Source organism: Ranitomeya variabilis, chromosome 1 (assembly GCF_051348905.1).
Source record: "Ranitomeya variabilis isolate aRanVar5 chromosome 1, aRanVar5.hap1, whole genome shotgun sequence".
Taxonomy (NCBI): domain Eukaryota; kingdom Metazoa; phylum Chordata; class Amphibia; order Anura; family Dendrobatidae; genus Ranitomeya; species Ranitomeya variabilis.
Window position 1 is genome coordinate 673552088 of NC_135232.1, and position 16119 is coordinate 673568206.

The 16119-nt window shown below is 42.9% G+C and overlaps 1 protein-coding gene across 7 annotated transcripts; it reads left to right on the forward strand.

Annotated features, from left to right (window-relative positions):
- Positions 1 to 2144: 2144 nt before the first annotated feature.
- On the forward strand, positions 2145 to 14535 carry LGALS3 (galectin 3). 7 transcript variants are annotated; one of them, XM_077264392.1, is made up of 6 exons: positions 2145 to 2336; positions 9051 to 9071; positions 9570 to 9968; positions 10131 to 10213; positions 11224 to 11389; positions 14235 to 14535. In XM_077264392.1, exons 2-6 carry the CDS (start codon positions 9054 to 9056, stop codon positions 14388 to 14390), a joined length of 822 nt encoding a protein of 273 aa, XP_077120507.1. In that variant the 5' UTR covers positions 2145 to 2336; positions 9051 to 9053; the 3' UTR covers positions 14391 to 14535. The 7 variants fall into 7 exon arrangements, with proteins under 7 accessions (XP_077120507.1, XP_077120515.1, XP_077120561.1 ...); XM_077264400.1 differs by lacking the exon at positions 2145 to 2336 and adding an exon at positions 2339 to 2832; XM_077264446.1 differs by lacking the exon at positions 2145 to 2336 and adding an exon at positions 2811 to 2828.
- The last annotated feature ends 1584 nt before the right edge of the window (positions 14536 to 16119 follow it).

Consider the following 16119-nt stretch of genomic DNA (forward strand, 5'->3'; position numbering starts at 1 on the left):
GTTTGCTCGCTCTTGAAAAATGTCAAATATTCTGCTGGCCCTGGGGCAACAAATGGGTGAATTCTGCACAGAAACATAGAAAGTATGATCAGTTCACCTATCCACGAGTGCAAGGGATCCCAGATTCAAGGAAAGGCGGTCCGAAAAAAAAGAGAGAATTGGATCTAGGACAGATAAAATGTAAAGTTAATCCCAGCGATAAAAACATTATTCAAAACAAAATCCATATTATCCAATGAGCGGTAATATCATCCGAGGAGAAAGTCCCAAGAAAGAAATTCAAGGACCTGGTTGACACGTTTCGAAGTGATACTGCCTATTCATAACCTGAATTCTGCCCATATATTGATACTAATCATTCAGCGATAGTAACAATGTGATGATGGAGGAAATGTACCAACTTGGCACCATCATAAAACACCAAAAAGTCCTCTTTTTTTCATACTATTTTGCATTCTCTGCAGTATGGCAGATTATTTTATCATTATACCTGCAAGCAACATCGGTCCCTTTCTATGATATTATTAGAAGTCATATCTAGATCAACTGCAAACTATCATTTGCATTTCCATGCATGATGGCACATTGCCATAGGTAGTAATGGCCACATCTTCATGGTGCTATCTTAAGCAATGTGCCAGTAAATACGTTACCAGGTAAAGGAACCCTAATTGTCCATCACTGATTTAGGTGGGGCTGTATGTCGACTTTGGCCAGGTCACATGTCCAAAGCTTGCTGTATGCCGCTACAAAACTCTCCAAATCCTCATAAGCTCAGTGTGAACATAAGTAGTGTTGGACATGTGTGGCCACGCTTAAAAATTACGCTCCCGGGGGGAGGGGGAGTTCTTCAAATAAAACATTAAAGGATAACTAACAACAGCTGTCCAACATGTTCTGTAATCTGAGATGCAAAGAAAGTTCCATTTTTTTTAAATGCAGTTTTTTATACTCCGAATTCTGAAATACAAGAAACACCCCTTTAAATCATAAGGGTATGTGCACACGTCAGGATTTTGTCAGGATTTTCTCAGGATTTTGTCAGGCTTTTTCCTCAGGTTTTGTAGCCAAAACCAGGAGTGGGTGATAAATGCAGAAGTGGTGCATATGTTTCTATTATACTTTTCCTCTAATTGTTCCACTCCTGGTTTTGGCTACAAATACTGATGAAAAATCCTGACAAAATCCTGACGTGTGCACATAGCCTCAGAGTAAACCTAAAGACACGTTCACACTATCAGTATTTGGTCAGTATTTTACATCAGTATTTGTAATCCAAAATCAGGAAAGGAACAATCAGAGAAATACACTCCAGCCAAAGGTGGGATAATCTCTAGTGGTGATCAATGCTGTTTTTCCCCGAATATCCATCACCACCGTCAGCCTCTGAAGTATAGACAATTCATTTGTCTCCTATTGCTCTTCTGCTGTGCAGTCTTGAATGTTTTAATTTATGCAGGGAAATTGCTAAAAAAATATGTAAAAGCAGAATATTGGTATATATACATGAATTGTACCCCTTTATTAGCGCACTAGGCAGCTGCCTACTATACTTGCCCCTGAGTCAGTCCATCAGTCATACTATATACAAGTATCCAACAAGCACCAGCTAATGTATCATTAATTCTCCTAGCCTGACTTCTAGCTTTGAGGCAGAGTTGCCTTCTATTTCAAGAATTGTGCACCATCAGGGAGGGTTCGTAAATATTTAGTCCTCATTTGCTTCACTGTCTAAACAAACCAGTAACCCAAGAATCCTCCATGCAAATAAGCTTCCTATCATCATTTCCATTCAGCCTGCAGTGATCTGTGCCTATATTTGCTGCATGTCCTATGCAAAATACAACCACCCCTTCCTGAAAAGTGGTGGTCAGGAGTGCAGACATATTTCTGGTTTTCTTGTCTGTTTTCACATTTAAAACAAACAAGCAAACTAACAAACACTACAGCCTAGCTGTTAACCGGAAATAATAAATGATTGATCTGCTGTCAAAATTCTAAATTTGATAGATTTTAGATTTTGTATCCCTTTAAGTGAGTGGGTTTCTATGAAACACTCTAAATAAACATTATTCTTCCTTAAAATACGTCCCCTCCCACTAAAAGAATGTAAAAATGCCAACTTGAGGCAGAGGCGGCGCCTGGTGTTGACATTTTGGGTGTGTTCTGTTCAGGTTTGGGTAGATGTTCCTGGATAGGTGTGGTATTACTGGGCGTGCACACCGCCCCCTTCCACAATCAAAGCCCTCTTTATATTAGAGCGCTTGCTGCTGCAGAGTTGTGCTGACTTTTTTTTTTTCTGCCCTTCTGCTTGTGGTTCCTGCCTGCATCCATCAGTGAGTATACTTTGCTTGTTCCTTATTCCTACAGCTGGTTTTACTTTTTGCTAAATGTTTTCCTTTTTGATAGCCAAGTTGATACTGACGTATGTATAGGCTGGAAAAAGAATAGAGTATAGCGAGGGGCGGATGAGCCAAAGATGCCACTTGTCCAGTTGCCCTAGAGGTAAAGGGGTCACTTCCACCTCCAAAACTGCAAGCGAAGATACCTAAGCGGGTGTGTTCTGATGACCTGTAAAGGACCCATATACTGTTCTTGCACAGGGGCCCTATTCTGTGTGTGTCAGCCCCGGGTATATCAGAGGAAGTCCCTGTAGTCTTCTGGTTTGTGGGGAGGGGGGCTTCACTTATGCTGACCCCCCTTCTCCATGGATCGCGTGATAACCATGATTCTGTACAGAGTATTTCCTCTTTTTGCATGCTACTAAAGAGCAAAAGGGACCTTCACGGGGCGCACAGGACCCTGAGTTACGGCAAAAGGATTTAATGGTTGGTAAGGAAGGGTCTTGCCTTTTTGTAATATAATGGGGTATGTGACCATCAGGGCATGAACTTTGATTTAATTAATATGCATAAATTTCTAAGATAATTACTACAGGGCTTGAAAGGATAACGAGGGATCGAAAGACAATCTCTGTATTGTAGTGGAGTGTAGGTTCACACTTCAAATATTTGAGATTTTTATTTTTTTTGTTTAAGCTACAGCTTTGTGCAGAATCTGAATCCGTGTTGGAGAAAAGTGACCTCTGCACCAAATTTGTAGTAACACACGTGGATTCTGCTGCAAGAGTGCGGTGGAATTATCCACCCCAAGCACACAACGTGCGGTTCCCAGCCTAAGACCTCGTTCACACGTCTGTGTCCGACCATCGGTGCAGTCAACCATGTATTTTATGGACGGATAAAGAAATGACAAAGCTTCTTCTATGCTTTGCAATGTTTCACATGGATTGTACATTGATGGGGTTTTTTTTTTTTTTTTTTTGCATGGGCACAATCCAAGAAAAAACACTGACCTGTGAACAGCAGCACTAGGTTTTAATGGTTACACTTTGTACCCGTGGAAAAAGAAAATACTGATACAAAAGAGACGTACAACAAAGACGTCTTTGAGTATATTTAATGGGATTGTCCGGTCAAACCCGGTTGTAAGTATCACTCATACATATCCTCCATTCCTGGGTCTGAAACTGGCAAATCCCTGCTGCGCACAGTGCTTGCGATGGGGGGATTAATAAATCTGCAGACTTATCGTTTTTGACCAGACATCCCTTAAGGGCTCCTTCTCACTTGTGATAAATACGTCCGAGTCTCAGAGCGGAGCATGCAGCTCCATGTATTGCTGTGCGGTCGCACGCTCCTCTCTGGAGTGCCGGCGCCAGAGAAGGGCTTTAACTTGCGAGACTTGGCTGTATTTCTCGCAAGTGAGAAGGAACCCTTAGGTGTCTAATGGGACAGAGCACTTTAAATGTGCAAGTCTTAAAATGGTTGGATAAAATTGACATGCTGTTGCTTGTTCTGTGAAACTTTTGAAGGCTAAATGATCACCCGTAATTTCTGCCTTTTTTACTTTAAAGTGAATGTGTCATCAGAAAACTACCTATTGTTTAACTGATGTACTATGACTTTTTGTTTTTAGCATTTATGTTGTGTAACTTTTTGGATATCTTTATCTAGATTTTTTTTGTTTGTTTACATCACCATATCTGAAATTTTCAAATTTGCTGTTAGTCCTTAAAGGGTTTTCCTGCTTTTGATAACTCCTGCTCCATAGCTTCAGGTTTTTCCTTTTTTTTTTTTTTCTTTTGTGCTTTACTCACCCTCACTGGGTCTAGCACTGAGTCTATGTTGCTGCCTTTGGTGTCTGTTATTCTCTGCTGCGCTGACATCACATCGACAGCGTTGCATCCAATAACCAAGCTCAGCGGCTGTGCCCGAGTTGACTGCAAGTACTGCCGTACTCACTAACTGGCTGCAGCGCTGTCATGCACGTGACCTCGCTGCTGCAGACAATAAGATAACAGGAGCAGTATCAGACTCAACAGTAGACCCGGGTAGAGAGGCACTAAGTGCAGTATGTTTACCCCCCCCCCCAAAAAAAAAAAAAAACAAAAAAAAAAAACCCTGCAACTGGGGGACAATGGTTTACTACAATGGCTTCACCCCATTAATAGTTAGCTCTCCCTCGATGGTTTTCATACATCTTATGCTGTGTGTACAGAGACTGTCTAAGGGCTTATTCACACGAGTATCTGGTCAGTATTTTGCATCTGTATTTGCATGCCAAAACCAGAAATGGGACTTGCAGAGAAAAATGATAATGGAAAAATTGCAACTTCCTATGTGTTTTGGAGACACTCTTGGCTTTGGTATACAAATATTGATAAAATACTGATGTGTGAATAAAGCCTAAAGCATTTCTTCTCCTGACCATGCAAGTATAGCAGCATGCTGACAGACGAACACTGTGCAGTGCGGCCATGACACGTCTATGTGCAGATAAACCTGCGCTCGTGACCATCTTTCCATTGCAATGATTAGTGAAGCCCACCGCTGCTTCCAGTGTGCCTCTAAGTGATGACCTACAACGTAATGATTGTGAAACCCCTTCATCAGTGTGACTTTCCATCTATGGCTGAATAATATCACGTGTGTCCGGTGCCATTGCATGCACTTGTCATATGTTGCTTATATTCTCTCACGTGTAAATTTAGGCCTAAAATGTGGCGTGACAAGTAATTTGTCAGATCCATCGTAACCCCTTCGGCTACATAGCGACAGCCTCACACGGGTGTCACGCAGATATATGTCCATCATGTTATTGCTCGTCTTTCTCTGAGATGAAGACTTCGAATGACTCTCGGTTTCATGAATGGTTACGAAACAGACTGGGTGTGACATGTCTGCATTAGCATTTATTGTTTAACGGCAAAACATTTGTAATGTTAGATTTAATATTTATTTGTGACCAAATTTTTTTAAAAAAAAGCAAAATATAGGTTAAAATTGTGCTGGTTAGGGCCTACAGTAGCTTCTGTGCAGTCTTGTCTCCATGGTTACAGGCTACAAAGTCTATGTAGTTATGTGGTAATCCCTCCTGCTCCTTAGTAAGGAATGGGGGCAGATAGAAATGAGTAACATATGACTGCAGGATCCGACTACAAAGGGGTTATTTGTAGTCTGTTACTACGGCGACACAGCCGATCTCGCTCTTGTGTAGGCCTCTACTGAGGGCAAAATCTCAATATAGATCTATTAGAAATTTATCTGATGAGGTCATCAGCATGGGTGGTAGCAAATGTCTTATGTGCATCATTTACCCCCAATTTAGATGCTAGAAGAAAGACGTAGATGTTCAAATAAACATGGGGGTGATTAAAGGAAAAACCGTGCCAGGATATTAAAGATGGCGGTCTAGAGAAATGCTGTTTAGTAGCAACAAGACAGATCCAGCTCCTGCTGCCGTTCACACTGTCTATGGGTGTAACATGGCTGAAATCTGCCTACGTTCAGCTCCTCGCCTTCCCCTCAGGCTCAGTTCTCTTTATACCAGAATGAGTCATGATGTTGAAATATCAGTTGTTTTAAAGCACAATGCACCATTTTCTGCTTCATGTAATCTTATACAATCTACACGTCTAGGACGAGAATAATGTTTTAAAGGAAGGGATTTGGTGATTCTTAGGCCTCATTCAGACTTGCTTATTGTTCATAATGTGTAGAGAAGAATATCGGGGCATCAATTTCTGAAGCCTTTTTTAGTGTCTCACTGACCCATATAGCAATTGCACAACCTCATGCACAAAGTCAAAACATATATTAAGCTTTCCAAGGAGAAGGAATGTCAGAACTCACCCAGTCTGCAGGTAAATCAGTCCAATTTTATTTTCTTAACATTCTGGACAATATCATAGTGCAATAGTTCTAATATTGCAGGGATTTCAGGAAAAAAGTGAGACATGGCTGACAACGACCGTTTCGCGCTTCACGAACGCAAGCCTGATGGGAGTCACAGGTCCATAATCATCGCAAGTTGCTGCACTCACTGATTGGCTGCCAATGTCTTTATTGGTTAATTTTACATTTATTTTGAGACTTTTTTGCTGTGCCTCCTTATTGTTTTAAATCGGTCACCAGCCACCATATGAAGCATATGTGTATTACTGTTTTTTTTGTAGAGACCTGAGTAAGAGATTGGTCCAATCTCAAAACGCATTGTCCTAATTCACTTGATCTTCATCTTTAGTCCTGGTGGTGCTTCTGTTAGCAGTGATTGGTGTGTGTGTGTGGTTTTTTTTTTTTCTCTGAAGATAAACGGTTTTTCTCCCTGATGGTTAAAAAGGCAAAGCTCCCTGCCCTCGACAAATGTGTGAATAAGGACTTGGCCTATGAGAATGGATTCTAAGAGTGTGTGTGTTTGTGAAGGATAACCCAGGTTCTACTACTAAAAGCCCATAAATTATGAATTTAGGTTTTCCAGTGTTTGGCTCGTCAATGTACAATAAATGAGCGCAGATCTAGTAGACATAAATCAGTCAGTGCTTGTTTACTGGACATAATGATGGCTAATACATTCCTTCTGAGCGAAATATACTCATTGCTCGGGTGATCCTCGAGTATTTGACTGTCGGAGATTTAGTTTACCTTGCCTCAGCTGAATGATTTACAGCTACTAGCCAGGCTGAGTACATGTGGGGGTTGCCTGGTTGCTAGGGAATCCCCAGATGTAATCAAGCTGTCTAGTAGCTGTAAATCATGCAGCTGGGGCAAGGTAAACTAAATCTCTGACAGTCACAAATACTCGGAGACCACCCGAGCAACGAGTATATTCGCTCATCACTATTTGAGTCATCAGACTCTTGTTCCTTGGGGTATCAGATAATTTATTCCAGAAAAATATAGATCTACTGATGTAGCTGTCAATTTTGGAGGGATTGACTGCGATCTTATGTGTACAATAGCCTAGCCACCATTATCTCATGCAGCATGCAGGAGAAGAGGTGTAGTTTGAGCATTTTTTTCGATTCAATATAATCGATCCTTAGTTCTTGCATAAAATTAGTGTTGAAAAGACATTCACTTTTGGCTTGGCTGAGATTATGTATGATGCTGCTGGGGAGGTGTTCGGACCTTAGTATACATTCGTTCTAAATACTTTGACAAAGTAGAGCTCTTCAAAACCTGGTACCATAGATATTGAGCTAAAAATATAGTCCAAGAAGTAGCATCTCATAAAGCAAATGCAGCAGTAGGTGTGGACCTAGTCGGAATCTTTTCAATATGGAAAGCCATTCTATTCTTTTAGGGTTTGTTGGCCCCATGGATGGGTTCATGGGGTGGTTCAGGCTGAATCTATAAATCCACACCCACATCTCAATGTGGCCACATTTGTCATTCTGCTTGTTTAACAGAGGACATACAACCAACCTTTGTTTCTCCTTTCTAAAGATGAGTTTAAGATGTCTCTACCTAAAGTGATCTATGTGCATTTTATGCCAGTGTAATGCCACCACTCCAGCCAATGGCCAACATTGCCACAGGCAGTAAAGTGGCTCAATATGACATGTCCCTATGATGACGACAAATTAATTATTTTGTAACATTTTTTTAACCCCTTCTTGCTGAGACAATTCTTGTACTTTTTTTTTTTTTTTCCCACTTCTATGTGATATAACTTTTTTTTTAAGTTGACGATGACATGGCTTTATTTGGCTACGTGCCCATGATCAGCAATGGCAGCATTGTGGATGCAGCGTATGTGCGCATTCTACATCACGAGCACAGTTGATGAGATTTTAGAGAAGTCCCATGCCCACTGTTTTTTTTTTTTTTTTTTTTTTTTTTTTTTTAACGCTGCATAAACTTACAATTGTGTAATAGCAGGGCTGATGGGAGTCGCTGTGTGCGCGCATGCATCGGCAATATCTTCGTTCAAATGCCGCTGTCAGTGATTGACAGCAGTGTTTACTGCTCAGAGCTACTGCTGTTACGGGCTTGTGCACTTTTTAGCACTTTCTTATTTTTTGGCACAGGTCTGTTATTATTTTCACACTATTTTTCAACATTTTTACACTTTTTCACTAGTGTATATTTGCATATTGGTTCACTTTTTTTATCCATTGCTATTTGGGCTCTGAATGTACTTTTATATATTCGGATGTGCGTCCGTATAATTTACTATATTTTTCTAAATTTTTTTTTTTACTACTTTTTATACTATTTATGTAATCTGCTACTGTACTTGTGCATTGTGTCCCATTTCCTGATTTTAATTTGACTATAGTAAAAATAAAAATATATTCTTTGGACTTTTTGGTCGTGTTTTTTTTTTTTCTTTTAATGGATTCAAAGTAAGTACACCATTTGTCATCAGGTCTAAGATCTATTTTAATTTATGTATGTACTGTGAAATTTGGTGACCATCAACTTTAAGGGATCTCTCTGCTCTTACATGTCTTGCTCGGTGATTATCTCCATTCCCAATGAAATATCAATTCTTGAGCATTTTTTTTTCTTACATTCTGGGAATGTAGCCTAACTCGTCCTGAAAATGTCTGAATACACTATTTGGATGTTGGCATAGACCTAAATAAATGTTGTGGTTTTTTTCTTGTATATAGAGGGGCTGAGCTGCACCGACCGCTCTACTGGTCACTGTTTGATTTTAGAATGTTATTGAGACTTTTTTTTTTTTTTCCCTTTTCATTTCAGAAAATGTCTGACGGCTTTTCGGTAAGTGGGAAAAAGTCTTCTTACTTGCTGATGTCTAACTGAGATGGTGTTTGGATGGGTTTTAGGTTGTAATTACCGTTATTGTACAGATTTATGGACCTTTCCTTTTTATATTAATGTTGAAATGTCCCATTGAACTTGCATTTCTGCTTTTGAAACATTTCTACCAGACAGGAAAATAGTCAGTCTGTATTTTGCTCATACATCTCACCCCGTTCTGAAACAGTGGGTTACCCCCTAAGACATGGGGGTCAACAACCATAAAAAGTTGCCAGTCCCTAAAGATTTGATACTGAGCCTCCTAACACAATCTAATTAGCATTCCTAATTACTTTGTTACATTAGTCACTGTAATTTTGGCGAAACAAAACCATTTTTGAGATTTACAGACATGTAGCAATTAGGAAAACTGTCCCCTGTAAACCTACCAGAAGATTTAAGCTCTGGTGGCTGAAGTTAGGAGTGTTGTACACTAACTTTTTTTTTTTCTCTTACCAGCTCGACGATGCTTTATCTGGTCAAGGCGCCCAGCAATCACAAGGGCAAAACTTGAATAATCCTTGGGGAAGTCAGAACCCTGGACAACCTGGTTTCCCTGGTCAGCAGTACCCAGGATACCCTGGGCCAGGTCAGCAATATCCAGGGTATCCTGGACAAGGACCAGCGCAAGGGCAAGGTCAGCAATATCCAGGGTATCCTGGACCAGCGCAAGGGCAAGGTCAGCAATATCCAGGGTATCCTGGACAAGGACCAGCGCAAGGGCAAGGTCAGCAATATCCAACGTTTCCTGGAGCACCACAAGGCCAGCAGTATCCAGGTTATCCCGGGTCAGGACAACCCTTTGCAGCAGGGGCTACCACAAGCCCGACAGCACCTATAGTAGCTCCTGGTCCAAAGGTAAGTCTGGAAGAATGGACACCTACAAGCATTTAGCAAGAACGGTTTATAGTTTCGCCACTCGATCTTCATCTGGAACAAAAGCTGGTGAAACATTTGCAAAATGATTTGTTGTTTTGACGTTAAAAAGCATCACGTTTAATTTTTTTCTTTTATTTATAGTCAGTACCATGTGCCTTACCCTTACCCTCAGGATGTATCCAAGGAATGATGTTGAATATTCAAGGTGTACCGACTGGTAACAGGTAGATTGCTGATACACCCATCATATGTCGACTAATAGTCATAATGGTCTCAACTCCAAAACCGTGCCAACCACCAGCGGTGTAACTCTTGAAGCTTGTGAGCCCCAATGGAAAATCTCCAACAGGGCCCTTAATCTTTAATAGAATTTGTATTTGCCCCACTTTCCCCATAAGCTTCAGGGCCTGGCCCGGATGTAACTGCATCCCCATGTGCCCATTTTGGTTATTAACATCAAAGTTTTAAACATTAGAATCGTTCCATCGCATCCTTGGCGGCGCTTCTGAAAGCCAAATTTTTGTTGCCCTTATCTGAATCCACTTTGCATAGCGGGGCCATGTGGCTCATGATAACCAAAGTGTTGGCTATACCTTCCCAGCTCCATATGCAGAATTCTCACCAATTTGTTGACATGACGCTTGAAGAAAGGTGTAAGGCACTTTGGAGGTATATAAAAGTATTTGTGCGCTGTGGCTTTTTTTTTTTGTAGTATGAATCTCGGTGTATTTAGAACCCCAGTAGTGTTGACGGCGTAGGTCCTGATCCCAAAAAACACCATGGATTTCACAAACTAAGAGGCAGGGGTACTTTGTTATGCTGACATCCAAAGATAACTTGTGTAGGACCTCTACACTTGCCATTGAGCCCCTCTGCTCACAATTGAGAAGCTGAGCACTCCTGCTTTGATTTTTGCTGTCTCCACACCAGGCCTGGAAGAACGCTCATTTATCAGCCCAGTAAGCTTCTGGCAATCGCCCAACAACCAAAATGCTTGTTAATCAGATCACGAACGCTGGTATGAAAAATCATTGTAAGGCCAGAGGATGGATATACATTTTTCTGAGCGATGTTGTTTTTTGTGGACAGTACTTGGATCGAAAATAGTGGTGTTAACATCTCCTTAGCTGCAGCACATCGCCCCTTTCTAATGAGATGTTCTGTCGATAATATATTTTCAGCCTTGCTCGGTTTCACAGTGGCGAACATTCTGATGCTCAGTTTATTCTTTCAGGTTTTCCATTGACTTTGTAGAAGGAAATGACATTGCTCTCCACATCAATCCCCGATTTGATGAAAAACCGTATGTAGTTGTGCGTAATTCAATGATTCAAGGTAAATGGGGACAAGAGGAACGTCAATGTCCAAAGTTTCCGTTTCAGATGCAACAACCATTCAAGGTAAAAATGAAAAGAGGAATAATCTCCACTTTAATAACCTTTTAAAAATGCAATGTAGACTTTTTTTTATATAATAAATGATATGAAAATTGTGCTGATTTAGCCCCATAGAGACTAAGGTTCTAGATCTCCTAGTCATAGGAAATGGTAAAGTCTACACTTCCTGCAGCCACAACTAGGGGGAGCTTTCTGTATGTTTATTTAATAAAATGCTGTGCAGTAAGAGCTCCCCCTGGTGGAGGCAGCAGATTGTATGATTATTTTTAAATCTGTCATTTGCTGTATTGCCAAACTTCTTGTAAGTTGGTAGTGCAGAGGAAGATTAACTTCAATGTGCCATTAAGGCTATGTGCACACGTTCAGGTTTTATCGCATTTTTTTTTGCGCTAAAAACTTTATAAAAACTCATTAAAAAACGCATGCATTATGCATTCTATCATTTAGAATGCATTCTGCATGTTTTGTGCACATGGATGCATTTTTTTCCGCGAAAAAAACGCATCGCGGTAAAAAAATGAGCATGTTCATTAAAGGGCCACTGTCACCGCATTCTAACAAGGTGGCTCTTTTAGTTTTAGGTGCATGTATTACCAAAATAAAGGGTTTTATATTTTCGCCAAAATACCTTTCTTTAGCCAGGGAGGCAGGTCCTCACCCCCCTGCTTGTAACGCCACATTGCCGTCACTCAAATGTTCAGGGGCGCCGGGCACCGCCCCCTCAGCGCTGTTTACCCATGAAATCCGGCGCCTGCGCTGTGTAGTACTGTCTGGTGCAGGCGCAGAGAGCTCTGGCCGTCTGACGTCACAGCCAGGCTTGCAGACTGCACCTGTGCGGCTAGTGCGGCCACCCACCTTGTGAATCCCAGCCCCGCAGTGTGTTATGCATTATGCAGAGTGCGGGGCTGGGATTCACAAGCAGGGTGGCCGCACAGGCGCAGTCTGCAAGACTGCATTGGAAGTCAGACGGCCAGAGCTCTCTGCGCCTGCACCAAACAGCGATACACAGCACAGGCGCCGGATTTCATGGGTAAACAGCGCTGAGGGGGTGGTGCCCAGCACCCCTGAACATTTGAGTGACGTCAATGTGGCGTTACAAGCAGGGGGGTGAGGACCTGCCTACCTGGCTAAAGAAAGGTATTTTGGCGAAAATATAAAACCCTTTATTTTGGTAATACATGCACCTAAAACTAAAAGAGCCACCTTGTTAGAATGCAGCATTACTGCTGCACAAGGTGGCTCTTTTAGTTTATAACGGCTGGAGGGGGTGACAGTGGCCCTTTAATTTTGCGGATTTTCTGCGTTTTTCCCGCAATTCTATGCATCTGGGAAAAACCGCACAAAAAAACGCATGCGGATTTCTGGCAGAAATTTCCGTTTTTTTGTCAGGAAAATTTCTGCAAGAAATCCTGACGTGTGCACATACCCTTAATGTGTCTGAGCTCAGTAGTAGGGTTATGAGCCTGTACGACACTTTCTGATGGTGCTTAGCAGTGTGCTTTAAAACAGACTTTTGTAATATCAGTGGGTGGTTGGGTCCCAGGACTCTGCTATATGATGGGTAAATAATAATGGCCTCTTATCACTAATCTCATTATGTACTCCTGATTAGAGATGAGCAAATTTGCTTGGGTTCCCTCTTAGGGTACCGTCACACAGTACCATTTTAATCGCTACGACGGCACGATCCGTGACGTCGCAGCGATCGTATGATTACCGCTCCAGCGTCGTAGACTGCGGTCACACGTTGCAATCACGGCGCTGGAGCGATGCCGAAGTCCCCGGTAACCAGGGTAAACATCGGGTAACTGAGCGCAGGGCCGCGCTTAGTAACCCGATGTTTACCCTGGTTACCAGCGTAAACGTAAAAAAAACAAACAGTACATACTTACATTCCGGTGTCTGTCCCCGGCGTTCTGCTTCTCTCCACTGTAAGCGCCATAGCCGGAAAGCAGAGCGGTGACGTCAGACGTCACCGCTGTGCTCGCTTTCCGGCTGGCAGGCGCTCACACAGTGCAGAGAAGCTGAGACGCCGGAGGACAGACACCGGAATGTAAGTATGTACTGTTTGTTTTTTTTACGTTTACGCTGGTAACCACGGTAAACATCGGGTTACTAAGCGCGGCCCTGCGCTTAGTTACCCGATGTTTACGCTGGTTACAAGCGAACACATCGCTAGATCGCTGTCACACACAACGATCCAGCGATGTCAGCGGGTGATCAAGCGACGAAAGAAAGTTCCATACGATCTGCTACGACGTACGATTCTCAGCAGGGTCCCTGATCGCTGCTGCGTGTCAGACACTGCGATATCGTAACGATATCGCTAGAACGTCACGAATCGTACCGTCGTAGCGATCAAAATGGTACTGTGTGACAGTACCCTTATTCGGCAAGCTGCAGAGGGAACCCGGCTTCCTGGATCAGCGCCGCAGCTGCATGTGTCAGTCACGACACATTCATGGAGAGCCCAATACACAGGCTGTCCATGCACGTCGTGACTGTGACACATGCAGCTGCGGTGCTGATCAGCCAGCGCGCTCCATGTGTCTGGGTTCCCCCTGCAGCTTATTCAGCAAGCGCTATAGCTTGCCGAATAAGAGGGAACCCGAGCAAATCTGCTCATCTCTACTCCTGATTACTGCTAAATTAATCTTGGGAGTCTGATTATTAGCTCACTGAGGTATCACATTACAGCCACAGCCTATGAAGATGGTGAAATATAGAGCGGCCTTCATTTTCTAGTGTTGTCACCCCTTTGCTGGATAATAGCATCTGTATAACTTCTTCCATGTTGCTGATTGTATTGCTGATGGAGGAGCCTGATTTTATATATCTATTTTCTCAGCTTCAAATTCTTTTTGAACCAGACGGCTATAAAGTGTCCGTGAACAATGAGACCATCTGCAAGTACCCACACAGGCTGAAAAACTTTGCCGGGATTAAGACTATACGCATTAATGGTGCTGTGACAATCAACGACGCTTCAGTTACTATGGTGTAATCTGTATCTCCATTTCCTTATTATCACATCTAGCCACATTGTTCATAGTCCGGTACAAGCTGATCCAGTGCATATATAGCTCTGCTGCTATACAAGTTTTATATCTGCGAAGCTGGAGACTTAAAATAAAGCCTATACACACCCATGTCTGAATGATTGCTCCTTGTCTATAGGTTCATGCATTCCTAGGTGGAAGCAGTAACAATGTGCTGCCTCTGGTATTTCTCCTCTAAGCCAGATCTGAGACCTGAGCTGGTGCAATATGAAATGCCAGTTACTTCCCATTACCAAAGTGTTAATTACTATTCTGTATATCTCAAGTGATGCCACCTCTAGGCTCATGTTGTCCTAGCTGTAGCCACCCTGACTTGCTATGGTTCCACATGGGATCTGAAACAAGCCTTAAAGGGCTTGTATTGATTTATTTTACTCCCTTGTATAGCACCATTCATTCCACAACACTTTACAGACATCATGACTGTCCTAACAATCTACATTCCCTATTAGTATGTCTATGGAGAGTGGGAAGAAAACGCACACAAACCTGGGGACAACATACAAACTCCTTGGTGGGATTTGAACCCAGGACTACAGCGTTGCAAAGCTAGAGTGCTAACCACTGAGCCACCCTTCTTCCTGTTACTCTTAGAAATTACCGTATTTTTCAGACTACAGTATAAGACGCACTTCCCCCAAAAAAATTGTGAGGGAAAATGGGGGGGTGCGTCTTATAGTTCGAATGCAGGCTTACCGGCAGTGGTGTGGGGATGATGAGGAGCGGTATGGTGTGAGCAGGGTCCCTTCCACAGGTGAGGTGACCCCGCTGCCCAGTATCCAAGAGAGCAGCAGAGCCGGGTGAATCATGGCTTTCTCAGTGGAGGCGGCCATCTTCCTGAGGCTGCGCGTGCGCAGATTGAGTTCTCTGCTTCCCAGGACTTCAGGAAAATGGCCACGTGTGCGCAGATTGAGTTCTCTGCTTCCCAGGACTTCAGGAAAATGGCCGCCGCGATCCCCATCTGCGCACGTGTGGCCTCCCGCAGCCATTTTCCTGTAGCACCGGAAAGCCGAGCACTCAATGTGCGCACGCGCCGTCTCAGGAAGACGGCCGCGCCACAGCGAAACCGATGATTAACACAGCGCTGCTGCTCACCTTGGATACCGAGCCGCGGCATCACCTCACCTGAGGTGACCGCATGTCTGCCACAGCACCGTCTTAAACCCCCCAATGGACACCAGGCCATGGCGTCACCCACTTAAGCAGGAAGGGACCCTGCTCAGGTGCATGCTGTACCGCCCACCGCGCCTCAGCATCACCGCACCTCTGCCAACACCATGCCTCCTGTGACCCTGCTCTGCCACTGCCAGCCCTCGGGTAAGATACCATACCTTAAATTCAGTCCCCCATCTTATAAAAAATCTTTTTCTGCAATTTTCACCCCAAATTTGGGGTGCGTCTTATAGTCCGAAAAATACAGTACATTTATTTTAAATACTGTTATTGCTCTTAAACCATGTACCCCTCAGTGTCCTTTGTACACAAGCGGATACTTGGCAAGCACTTGTTATCTGCAGGGTTAACACACCAAGAATCACTCAAAGTGCAAGCGAAACACTTAAAGCATGTATACAAACTGGCAGCAGCACACTGCAGTGTAAACCAAGGATGTGCTGTAAGTAACGGTGGCAGTGCCCCCAATCATCATTGTTCATATGCCTGTGTAAAACTATT